General features: G+C 46.3%; 1 protein-coding gene across 5 annotated transcripts in view; it reads left to right on the top strand.

The window, feature by feature from the left end:
• PRKAG2 (protein kinase AMP-activated non-catalytic subunit gamma 2) overlaps window positions 1–11,665 on the top strand; it is a 227,500-nt gene extending 215,835 nt beyond the window's left edge. For all 5 annotated transcript variants that reach the window (XM_080936436.1, XM_080936437.1, XM_080936438.1 and 2 more), the window contains 6 exons: window positions 1,135–1,261; window positions 3,478–3,643; window positions 3,933–3,970; window positions 5,565–5,711; window positions 8,924–9,017; window positions 10,571–11,665. In XM_080936436.1, the coding sequence (XP_080792562.1) occupies window positions 1,135–1,261; window positions 3,478–3,643; window positions 3,933–3,970; window positions 5,565–5,711; window positions 8,924–9,017; window positions 10,571–10,602 (604 nt within the window). In that variant the 3' untranslated portion in view covers window positions 10,603–11,665. The remainder of the gene's footprint in view (window positions 1–1,134; window positions 1,262–3,477; window positions 3,644–3,932; window positions 3,971–5,564; window positions 5,712–8,923; window positions 9,018–10,570) is intronic.
• Window positions 11,666–12,949: the final 1,284 nt, after the last annotated feature.

Below are 12,949 nucleotides of genomic sequence, written 5' to 3' on the forward strand. Positions count from 1 at the left end.
GTAAACGTGAAGATTCTTCTCCCCAGTGTGAAAACACTCTGTGCGATTTAGATATGTTCTTGCCTTAATGGAAAAATAGAGGTAGACAGACGTATCCCCCAGTCTAGTTAGGGCCAGCTTCCTTGATCCAAATAGTATGCCAGAAGTTGAGAGATGTTAGAAATCCCAGCAAAACCAGACACACAGGTAGCGCATAGTTGGAATCCTTCACCTCGGGGAAGGCTGACAAAGGAGGATTGCCAGTTCTAAGGCCAGCCTGGACTATATACTTAGCAAGCAGAAGGCTTGACTGGACAATTCAGCAAGACCTGAGACGGAGGGGGAATAGAGTGAGGGGTGGGACAACCGTGTGAATCCAAGTGACCGGCTATGAGGTTGGTCGTCCAGGTCAGTTTTGAACACCCACCTCACCTGTGACAGCATCAGTAGAGGGGTCCTATTACAGTTACTGATCCTCGGGGCTTCACTCTTGACTGCATTCAGTAGAAGTGGCTGGATTCTGGGAAGAGCAGTGAAACACTCCCACAGTGGTTGCAGTCTAGACCAGAGGCAGCCTTGAAGGAGCTGGAAGGGTGAAGCGGGACTCGGGCACAGCCTGGTGGTAGAGCAGGTGCTAGGCACAGCCTCAGGCTCTCAGGAGGCACTTTAAGCCAAGAGCTCTAGAGAGAGAGAGGGCACTTGGTTTTGTTACCTTATTTCCAGATGGATGGGGAAGATACACCCAACAGGCTTCTTGGCAGTGGTGGCAGAAGGCAAACAGGACACAGAACGGCAGTTCCCCGAGGTGGGCTAGCGGGGCAGGCAGGCACCCTGGGAGTCTGGCACCCAGCCTCAGTGCCAAGGTCACTGCTGGCCTTCTTGAAGGCTTGTGGCTTGCCTCTTTTAAAACAAATCCCTGGAAGAACTATTAAAAACCTGCCTGACTGGAGATCCATGTCTCCCACTGGAGTCTGAGATACACCCGCGGATGAATGGAGAGCTCCCGTGTAAAACCTTGCCGTGACTATTTTAAACTAATGGACCTCTTGTTATGGTAATATAGGAGCAATGAGAATACTATAAAGCTGGGGTGGTCCAAAGGTTTTCTGATTTTTCTTGAAAGCCTCCTAATGACTCTAATGGCTTTTCCCGCAGCCTCTTCGATGCTGTGTACTCGTTGATCAAAAATAAAATCCACAGATTGCCAGTTATTGACCCTATCAGTGGGAATGCACTTTATATACTTACCCACAAAAGAATCCTCAAGTTCCTCCAGCTTTTTGTAAGTAGTCCCTAAAGATGCAGTTGCTTTGACCGTCACTTACATCAAGTAAATGGGCTTCTGTTGCTCTCCGGAGAAGAAACTGTTAGTTCCAAGGTCTCCGTTTCGCAACAGTTCAGTTTCTCAACTCACTACTGTGTGCACTGTGTGTTCCTCAAGCTGATGCCAGCTCAAATGCTTTTGGTCCTAAATCTTTAGTCCTAGTATAAGACACTAAAACCGGGGAATGCCCCCGAAGACAGGCGTCGTGTCAGTCTTGTGCAAGGGGAGCTTGAGCAGTTTGTACGCCAGTCTCACTGAGACCTATGCATCCATGGAGGGAGCCAGGATTTAAGGCAGAAGTTGCTTGTGGTGTGTTTGTTGAGGTCATGGTTTTAGAAACATAAGCAGAAAAAAACACTATTCCTGGGGTTACCTCATTGTCAACTGCAGCGGCCAGAGATTCCCAAGGCAGGACAGAGGTGAGCAGAAGATACATCATAGTGGAGCAGGAATGTGCTGGGAGGTTTTCATCTACACCCCCATCGCCTGTGTAACTATGGCAATGACGCCATCATCAGGAGGAATAGCAAAGGTGTTGAAGGTTCAGAGAGACCATTTGAAGTGATCTTTCTAAAGGAAATAAAAGACATTTGAACACTACTTCCAAGGGGCTTTTTCAGGATCCTGTCTGCAGCTTCCCATCCAGAACCAACTAAGCCTACAAGTCTACAGAAGGGCCCAAGTTGATCTGGATGCAGCCTTGCAGGGCTACGGGTTTACGGAGGTGTCAAGGGTTTAGTGTCAGACATGTGTTGGTGATCCAACTGGTCACATAGTTTAATAGGACATCCAGAGACAAATTGCATTTCCTGATTAAATCGGGAGAAGAATACTTTGCTGAAATGTGTGTGGCACTTACTAGGCAACTGAAGAGGAGCGGGCAAGGGGTGTTGTCCATCTGTCAATAGTGGGGAGTGTGGAAGCCTTCTTGTTGGGACATCATAGGAACCAAGAGTTTGGGTGAAGGGGCAGGTACTCAAGGATCATGGTTGGTAGGCTGGTGGCTCAGCCCCTGGAGCCCGTGTGACAGCCGGCCACTGGCAGGCACTGTACTGAGAGCTTTGCATGAGGTCCGTATGCAGCCCTGTCCAGTTGGTGCTCTTAAAGCTATTCATGACGTCACTCATTCAGTCTGAAGGAAAGAAGGGAATTGCCTTCATTTGGACAAATATGGCAGGTAGAACCTTACAGCCAGAATATTCAGCCGAGGGTTCTCAGATAAAAAATACATATTTTAAATACAGCAACACCATGGCCTGGTTTTTACTGGTTATCAGGATCATTCTGGGGAAGGGTAGTGATACCCTCCCAGGCATTGGAAAGGTAGGCAGTGAGGCAGGAATTTCTGTGTTGAGATGGATTAGGTGACCTAATAGGTCTTTCTCTCTCTCTTTTTTTTCTCTCTAAATTTCTAGGAGTCTCATGATTTGAATATTGATGAACTCTTTGACTTGAACATTTTGTTTCTTCTAATTGTTCATCTTTTCCTGATAATTATAAGGTACACCAGGAAGATGGCGTCAACTCTGCCCTTTATAAAAGGTGGATCTTTGAAACCGTAGACCTTACTCTGTTGTAGTCCAGCCTGATCCTAGACTTTCTTCCAGTTTATCCCTCCTCTGAAATAGTGAGAAAAGGAAAGTTCATTTCTAAAGACTCTTTATACTTTGTTCAGCTGGCTTCTGCTTTGTTGTTAATAGTGAGAAATTGGATTCTTGGTGCGGGTCAGTGGAGGTTGGAACAAGGAACAACCTAGTTGCAGCCAGTCAGGCCCAGGATCTGCAAATACACCAGGCTTAGAGTCACTTCAGATCCCAGGGCTGAATATAGATCACCTAAGAGTAAAGGGTTCGATCAGCGCTGGCTTTCAGGTCTTAACTTCCCAGACAGACCTGTCGATCTCATCTTCTTTGTACTGTTTTGGCGTGAATAGAAGGGGAACCATGAACCCCTGGAATCATTTTTTGTGCAAAGATAATGTGTGGGGCTGTTAGCTGGCTTGAGTGAGACAGTTCTGATGAATAACTCTTTGAGGGCAATGAGTCACCACGCTGATTGTTAGGAAAGATTTGCCTTTAATTCGTTGAACGTAGTTTTGCATTCAAATCTGGATGTATGCTCACTGAAAGGGCCTGCTAGAGTTCTAGAACATTCTCATATCTCTCCTTGCTCAGATGTCTGATATGCCAAAGCCCGCCTTCATGAAGCAGAACCTGGATGAGCTTGGAATAGGAACGTACCACAATATTGCCTTCATTCACCCAGACACGCCCATCATCAAAGCCTTGAACATCTTTGTGGAGAGACGGATATCTGCACTGCCTGTGGTGGATGAGTCAGGTCTGTGAGGCCATCCCTGTGCCTGGACCAGGATGAGTGGAAGTGAGCGGACATTAGAGAAATGAATGCTGGGCTGCAGCTCCGATAGTTAGCAATCAGGAAAGCGAGAACTTTAAGCAGGCTCTGTTTTCTGTTTACACCAAAATACCGTTTCCTGTCCGCCTTTAAATAAGCCCGTTGGCTTTACTCAAGGGTGTTTAATCCACAGTAGTTGCACAGTTAAGACTGATCTTTTTAAAATGAGTTACTGTTCCTAAAATGTTTTTCTAATATGTGTTTTCATTTTTAGGAAAAGTTGTAGATATTTATTCCAAGTTTGATGTAATTGTAAGTATTTTTTTCATGTTTTTAAGCCTGTTGTTCAGAATGCATTTTAAAACAAATGAAAACTAAAAATACACTAAGTTGTTTATTCCATGATGTAATAATTTCTGAGCTTTTGAGTGAAAGTCTCAGAGAATTTCAGTCTCATCCCTATGGAGATATTTCTGTTGCTTTACCATTGAACTGTCTATAAGTATGTGCAGACCTTTTGCCGACACTTGGGCATTTTGATGGGAGCTCACTGCCTCCGTCCCTACGGCCCATGAGCCTTATTTGGCCACACTTCTTTTGGGGGTCACTCTGCCTATGGGAGTGCTCAATGAACACATGAGCTGGGTCCCCATCAGGGCAGACTCTTGCTCAGGTTGGAAGACACTGTTGTAAAAGACAGCCAAGAGACAAAGATTAGGCCCTAGTCCCCTAGAGTTCTTAAAGCAAGGTACATCATGACTACTGGCCCTGAGGTTCCTCGCTGATGCCTTTACCTTTCACACTTTCTTTCCCACCCATTTTTAGTGTCATGTTTGAGTTTCACAGCTGTGTCTAAGAAGGGAAACAGGTTTGATAGCTGAAACGGACACATGTTATGCAGCTGTCTTTTGGTTCAACCAAAAATCATTTCATTAAACCAGAAATCTTTTCATTAGAACCCTGGATGAATGGACCCACTAAAATTGGTGGGAGTCATAGGAGACCCCATGGATTTCTGGGTTTCTTGCGTCTCTTCTTGATCTTGACAGGCCCCACGCTCCCCTAAGAGAGCTCTGAGAACCACTGGGAGATACTGCTCATGTGGGGCATAGAGCCTTGGTGGACAAGAGTGGGAGGAGCCTGGTGGACAAGAGTGGGAGGAGCCTGGTGGACAAGAGTGGGAGGAGCCTGGCAGAAATCTCTGTCAAAATGTAACCTGTGAGCTAGAGTCAGTGTAGAGGTTAAAAGTACATGATGTGAGTCACTAGGACCAGAGTTGAGATGTCAGTGTCAGAGGGTTCACAAACACCTGCAACTCCAGCTTCAAGGGATCAGATGCCCTTTTCTGGCTTCCATGGGTACTGCACACGCATGTACTTGTACACACAGAGACATGCATGTGTGTATGCATGCATACACAGAGAAATAAAGGAAAAATCTTTTTAAATGTACAAAGCAGCCTCTATCTGCCAGGCCTCTGGTTCCAGCTGTGAAAGAGCCTGAGGCAGGGGGATTGCAAGTTCCAGACCTGACTGGATTATAGATAAATTCAGGACCAGCCTGAATAGCTTAGGAAGACATGACTCAAAAATTTTAAAAGATAGTGGGGGAGAGGCCTAGGGTATAGCTCAGTGGTAGAACACCTGCTGAGTTTGCATAAGGTACTGAGTTCATTCCCTCACACTAACAACACAACAACAAATGAACATTTCTTCATGATCAAGGTCACCTAGGAACGTGACCCCCTCAGGTATGACTGAAACTGCGAGGCAATCACGCTGTTGGCATGGTACTGTCTGGAAAGAGAACTCTGATGTCAGATTCCATGTTAATGTTTTTAAAAAATCAGCTTGTTCATTCATCCAAATGGAAGTGAAAGACTTTTTTTTTCTTATGACTCTTACAGAATCTTGCTGCTGAGAAAACATACAATAACCTAGACATCACGGTGACCCAGGCCCTGCAGCACCGCTCACAGTATTTCGAGGGTGTGGTAAAGTGCAGTAAGCTGGAAACACTGGAGACCATTGTGGACAGAATAGTGAGAGCCGAGGTGAGGTACCACAGCCCAGCACACATCTTCTCTCCTTCCCTTAGCACGCACACAGCCTTGGGAGGCTGAGACCCAGCCCTGGGAGGCAGGCCACAGGTTCTGTAGGATGGGAGTAAGTTCATAGCTTTCTGAACCCCAGAACGGTGTTTTATACACGGATGGGAAGGCTTGCTGAGTTGAGTTGAATCTGATGGGTTTTTGTGAGTGGAAAATATTGGCAAGATACTTTCATAGAATTAAGAAAAAAATGAATACTTAGAAAAACAACAGTTGCCTGGGAGCTTTTCGTCAATGTATCCTGTCAGAGTGTCTGTGACTTTAAAGAAAAACAGTATAGTTGTTGTTTTTAACAAAGTGAATGATAATAAGATTTACTTACTTTATGTATATGACCTATATATACATCTATTACTAATGTGCCAGAAGAGAACATCAGATCACATCATAGATGGTTGTGAGTTGCTGTGTGTGGTTGCTGGGAATTGAACTCAAGACCTGGAAGAGCAGCCAGTGAGTGCCCTTAACTGCTGAGCCATCTCTCCAGCCCAACGAGTCTGTTTTGCTATTATAATTATAGATGTATAAACTGAGAGGCAAAGTAAGTGCCTGGTTACTTTTGAGACCACTAAGAGGCACCCATCAACTTCCACAGTGAAACTGTACACATAAAGTCCTGTGCTGCGTTGAGAGCCATTGCTGTTAGAATCCCCCTGATCCTCATGCAGTCCAGTGTCTATCCTAGAGAATCTAGCTGCCCTCCTACAGGTCCAGCCTCCACATGGCGTCTGAGTTCACTGTCTCAGTGCTCCCTCCCCGCTGTTTTCATTGCTCATTAGCACAGCATTTTAATGGGAAATCTTTGCTTTTCTTAAAGTGGTCTACATCCATCTTGTTTTCTAGAAGGTTCTAACATATTTATGAATGCATCCTAATGTCTCATGAACATCCTTAGAATCATATACCCTCCATAGGTCATAAGCAGCAATAGCAAAGGTATTCTTCCCTATGACATGATAGAATCCACTGTGAGAGCTACAGACGATAAAAGGCCAGGTACTGAGGCCAGTAAGAGTCACCACTCATGTATTTGCATAGAGAAGGGGCCAGATGCACACAGTAGGGCTAACAGGAGCCTCCTGCTGGGTATGGAGTTCACATTGGTGCAGAAAACTGGAGAAGGCCGCACTCTTGCAAGTCTGTGGTTTGAAAGAAGCCACATTGAGGGGAAATAGGATGTAAATAAGTCGTTCTCTCAGTTATGTGTCTCTTACTAAAACTGTTCACAGATGACTCTCGCAGGGCCACAGGTAGCCAGCTAACCAGAGCACCCAGTGTTTAACCTAAAGCAAGTTATGACATCACACCATCAGCATGCTATTCCACACTGTGTGCTCTCTCTCAGATGAGGACATGCTATTCCACACTGTGTGCTCTCTCTCAGATGAGGACATGCTATTCCACACTGTGTGCTCTCTCAGATGAGGACATGGCTATTCCACACTGTGTGCTCTCTCAGATGAGGACATGCTATTCCACACTGCATTCTCTCTCTCAGATGAGGACATGCTATTCCACACTGTGTGCTCTCTCAGATGAGGACATGCTATTCCACACTGTGTGCTCTCTCTCAGATGAGGACATGCTATTCCACACTGTGTGCTCTCTCTCAGATGAGGACATGCTATTCCACACTGTATGCTCTCTCTCAGATGAGGACATGCTATTCCACACTGTGTGCTCTCTCTCAGATGAGGATATGCTATTCCACACTGTGTGCTCTCTCTCAGATGAGGACATGCTATTCCACACTGTGTGTTCTCTCTCTCAGATGAGGACATGCTATTCCACACTGTGTGTTCTCTCTCTCAGATGAGGACATGCTATTCCACACTGTGTGTTCTCTCTCTCAGATGAGGACATGCTATTCCACACTGTGTGTTCTCTCTCTCAGATGAGGGCATGTTATTCCACACTGTGTGCTCTTTCAGATGAGAGCACCAGAGTGACTACACCTGCCTCTCTCTGCCACAGCGTAGCCTCCTGAATATTAACACTGATACCTGAGTGTCACAGAAAAGCCACAGCAGGAGACGAGAAGAGCAAAGACTTAATCCCCACAGCCTTCTAGACCCTTTGCCATCTAAAGCTGGTTACCAACTGGCTACAAGAGGCCGAGATTGAATATTAAAAATTGAGGGGTGGTGGAGTTGGGGATAGCGCTGTTGGTGATTCCCAAATTCCATCTACAGTGAAAGCCAAGAGCATGTGTGAGGCCTGCTGACCTCCAGTGTAGCTAAAATGACCCAGTATTGACCTGGCCACATTCCCAACACATACATGCACAAACACAGAGATATAGATTATTTGCAGTCTGCATCAATCCTTTATAGATATTTTGAAATTTAAAAGCTCAGCAGACAGAATTGACTGGTGTTTCTTGCTCTGGTCAGGCAATGGCTGTTCTATTTTACCAAACCTTTCTGTAGACTGTCCACTGTGCAGCCCCGGCTTTGTAACTATATTCATTATATAGTTACATGCGTGCCATTTTTTTCCAACATGCATTTCAAAATGTTTTAATTTAAAGTTTTCACACATGGGCTAGGAGGATGCTTCAGTGGATAAATTAATTGCCTGCCTTGCAAGTGTGAGGACCTGAATCTGGATCCCAGCACCCACCTAAGAGGGGGCAGCAACCAGTCAGTCCTGTAACCCCAGCCCTGGTGGACAGATTGGTGGCCCCTAGACTCACTGGACAGCCAGTCTAGTGAAGTAGCAAGCTTCAGGTTCAGTGGGAAACTCTGGCTAAAAAAATTATTGTGGGGCTACAGCTACCAAAACTGACTGCTCTTCCAGCGGACCGAAGTTGGATTCCCAGCAACCACATGGCTGCTCAAAACCATCTGTAACTCCAGAGATCAGACAGCCTCTTCGGGTATCCAGCTGCACTGCAGGCATGTGGTAGACACTGTGTGCACAAGCAAAACACTCATACACAGAAAATATAAATAAATAAGTAAAGCAATTAACAAAACCTGGCCTCTGTGCACATGTTCATGGGCAAATGTACCTCCCCACACGTGCGCTCCAGCACACACACACACATACACACACACACACACACACACACACACACACAGGCAAATGTACTCAACACATACACACACATAAACAGTAAACTCACACTTGGACCTTTTTTCTCCCCTTTGCAGGTCCATCGGCTGGTTGTAGTGAATGAAGCAGATAGTATTGTGGGCATTATCTCCCTGTCAGACATCCTGCAAGCCCTGATCCTCACGCCAGCAGGTAAAGAATGGAGATTTCAGGCCAGCATATCACATATGCTTAATCCACACACTTGGGGCACAGCAACAGGTACATCTCTGTGAGCTCCAGTTCAGCCAGGGTTCATAAAGAAAGCCTGTCTTAGAGGATAGAGGGGTGGGTGGGAAGGAGTGAGGGAGGAAGGGAGGGAGGGAGGGAGGAAAGAAGGAAGATAAATGGATAAATAGGTTTCCAGGACAGGCACTGAGGTGCTGAAGTCTAGCCCCTACCATCCACCCTGTGTGTTGCCCTGCAGACTTTTTTGGCTTTCCTTCTTGTTTTGAAGTTCTGATGCTCTGCTTGGGTGAGCAGGGGTAGAGAGCACAGTGGAGAGCTGGCTGTGTGTCTGTGGTAAGACGTGACTTGATGGGACTTAGAACACTGCCACATTCTCCCTTATATTCTCTTTATATCCCTCCCCCCACCTCTCCAGTGGCATCACAGAAACCAGATACCCTTTTTCCACAGGGTCACAAGACCCAAGACAGACCTGACAATAGCTGCTGAACTCCAGTCGCTAATCATTAAATTATGTGCACACTGTGGTGGCATTGCTTTTCTTTAATTCAGTGGTCGAACTCAGCTAAGACTAGCTGCTGTAATTAGCCTGTTTCCTAAATTGACTCACCATAAGAGTCCCCAGCAACTGCCACAGTCCTACCTCAGATGCAAAATCCACAGAGCCAACCCCATTAAAGAGTTACCTTCACAGGGACCCTGGCCAGCGGCAGCATCATGCAGAAATTATGAGAGATAAGTCAGGTGGTGCTGGCACACGCTTTTAATCCCAGCACTGGGAGGCCAGGGCAGGCAGATCTCTGAGTTCAAGACTGGCCTGGTTTATAGAGTAAGTTATAGAACAGCTTTTTGCTCCAATGTGTTATTAATCTCTTTCCAAAGTTAAGTGTAGCCTGACACAGTATCCCTCAGAAGGTAGAGGCCAGGCTGAGCTATGTAGCAAGTTCCTGCCTCAGAAAACAAAGGCCAGGGCTGGAAAGAGGACTCAGGTTTGATGCCCAGCACCCACACAGTGGCTCACAGCTCCCTGCAACTCTGGTCCCTGTGGGCATTGCACTACATGGTGCAAAGATGCCTGTAGGCAAAGCACCCACACACATGAAATTCTTTAAAAGAGGGTTTGCTCCGATGAAAGCTGGAGAGGTGCCCTGTGGGTAGTCCAGTAGCTTTGCCTGCCACCTCCTGTGGACACCCAGCAGGTACTTGTAGCTGCCACATACGGTTGTCTTTAGACATGTTGTAATGCTTTGTTTAAAAAAGAAAATGATGATCTTATAAGTGTGGCAGCTGAAAGAACTCTGCCTGTTTATTTTTACTTCTTTAGCAAGAGAATTGACACTTAGAATGGGAAGATGTGATATCGAAGCAGAAGTGATAATGGGAGGGGCGGTTCTTGTGACCACTTATTCCTCCTACCTCTGTTTGGAAGCCACTGCCAGGCTGGGTGGGACCAGCGGGTGCAGTGAACCTTACCATGAACAGAAGCTCTGAGACTTCCGCTCTCATCTCCTTATCAGGTGCCAAACAGAAGGAGACAGAGACCGAATGACCACCGTGACCGAAGACGCCCTCACAGGAGAACTTGAACATAGTCTCGGGGTCACGTTTTGCCTCATGAACACTGGCTGCAATAGAAGAGAATAAAATGGCTAAGGGTTTAGCGATGGGTATTTTTCCAGTGATTTGTAAGTATAGGAAAAGATTTTATGTGCTTGAAGATTCAGGCTTGCGTTCAAAGACTGTCCTCAGACCCGTCTGAAGGATTGATTCCCAATGCTGTATGTCATTAAAGTGCACTGTGTCCTGAAATAGTACTACTTTTTATTTCAAAGAAGTCACTGGGATGGAACAGGTGACAGAAAGTGAGTGAACGGCACGTCCAGATCACGGTGCCTTATGTCCAAACGCAACATGTCACCGCTGCTGCCGCCGCACGCCCCAAAGTGCTGCTGAAGAGACACCCAGCCCAGTGTGAGCATCTTCAAACCTTTTACCCAATCTCTCTCTTTTCACGCAATTGGTTGAAAAGTTTTAATTTGAGTGTAGGCGACTGAAAACGTCAAGTGATGCTTCTGAGCGCTCCGTGTCCTGTTTTGGCTGCCGTGACAACGAGGCTGGCTTGGCAACAGCGCTTTATTTATTTATTTCTACTCTCATGCAGGTTTTCTACACTTCTTTTGGTGAGTGGACTTCACCATACCTACGAATAAAACCTTGATTGTTCTCTTAAGTGGAAAATCTCTCAGGATTTTAGTTTGAATCTGGAAAGGCTCTGCCTTCCAAAAACAGCCACTGTTGGGTCTTTTAAACGTTTATGGAAGCGGGCGGTGGTCTCGGGATGAAGTACCGGAAGACGTCTGTTTTTGTTTTGTTTTGTTTTTATTGTGTGTTGGAATGTAAACTCATGATGTTTGTGTGACCGCTGACAAGACGCTTGTAACTTTTATTGTGACACATAAAACAGTATTGTCATGCAATTGAAGGGAACTGTCCCCTCGAGTCAGTGCTCTGAAAATGTTGACACTATATCTGTGTGTGTATATATGAGCAGAGTTTGGGGGTTTGTTTGGGGGTTTTGTTTTGTTTTCCAGATTGAAAATTAAAATAAATCCTATCTACCAGTTTGCTAAAGTTTTTATGTATATGAGTACACTGTCACTGTCTTCAGACACACCAGAAGAGGATCTCATCACAGATGGTTGTGAGCCACCATGTGGTTGCTAGGAATTGAACTCGGGATCTCTGTAGAAGAATAGTCAGTGCTCTTAACTGATGAGCTATCTCTCCAGCCCAAAATAAATCTGTTTTAAAAAGAGATCTCTCACATGGGCCAGGAGCAGCAGCACACTCCTGCCAGTGCAGAGACCTTCCCAGTTTCAGGGCCTCCCCCAGCCCCTGCTTTCAGTGCAGGGCCGACCTGGGCTGCCGGACAAGGCTGTTGACAGGGCCTTTTTTTTTTTTTCAGTCTGTGTATATTAAGGTGTCGATTTATTTCCTAGTTGGACAAATAAATGAACACACACGTAGCCTACCCCACCCTCCTGGAAAACCGACGGCTTACCTTAATAGTCAAAGAAAGCTACAAAACACCACAACCCAGTACATTTACCTAGTTCACTCATTTGGTGTCTGGTCCTGGGTGTGAGCATCTGAAAGCCACTGCCCTGCCCCACAACACTTTGCTGATGTAGTTTTACAGTACTACCCATTTGTGCCACATTTTACAATACTCCCATTTGTCAAGAATTCACCTGACCCACTCCAGTAAGACAAATCAGAAAGCACCAAGCCCGGCCATCTGTCACCTCCATTTCAGGGCCCCTCCACACCCCCACACTCATCCTGTGTGCCCAGGGGAGTAAGTCTACACAGGTGTCCAGCCAGTGGCAGAGCCTCTCGTGCCCAGAACATCTGCTCTAGAATAAACACTCGTGAACATTCACACATGTCTAGACCCTAGTTGGGCTGGCTTGTAGGTTGTTTGCTGCAAGTTTTCACCTAAACCTACAGGCTTCTGATTCCTCTTACACCACCAGGCTACGCTGCCACACTTGGCACCACCTGGTATGGTACTGCTCCTTCTAGGTCTAGCCTGGGCTCTGCTTGTCGAGCAACACCTGGCCACACAGCACCAGCAGCTGCTTCACAAGGGCTGCTCCTCCTCCTCTGCCTTCTCTAGTGCTGCGGCCTCAGGTCCCTTTTACACTTGACACTTGATTGGTAATCACCCCAAGAGCTGCTCCTGAAACCGTAGATGACAAGAGTTTCTAGAAGTATGGTGGCCAACAGAACAGGGCAAGAGGCTAAGGGAGTGATGCCTTCCAGGCCTCAGCCCTCTGCTAGCTCTGTGAGTCTCACCTGGGGGAGAACTTAGAGGGTACACTTTTTCTCTTCTG

Source organism: Micromys minutus (assembly GCF_963924665.1).
Source record: "Micromys minutus genome assembly, chromosome: 23".
In the NCBI taxonomy this organism is placed as follows: Eukaryota; Metazoa; Chordata; class Mammalia; order Rodentia; family Muridae; genus Micromys; species Micromys minutus.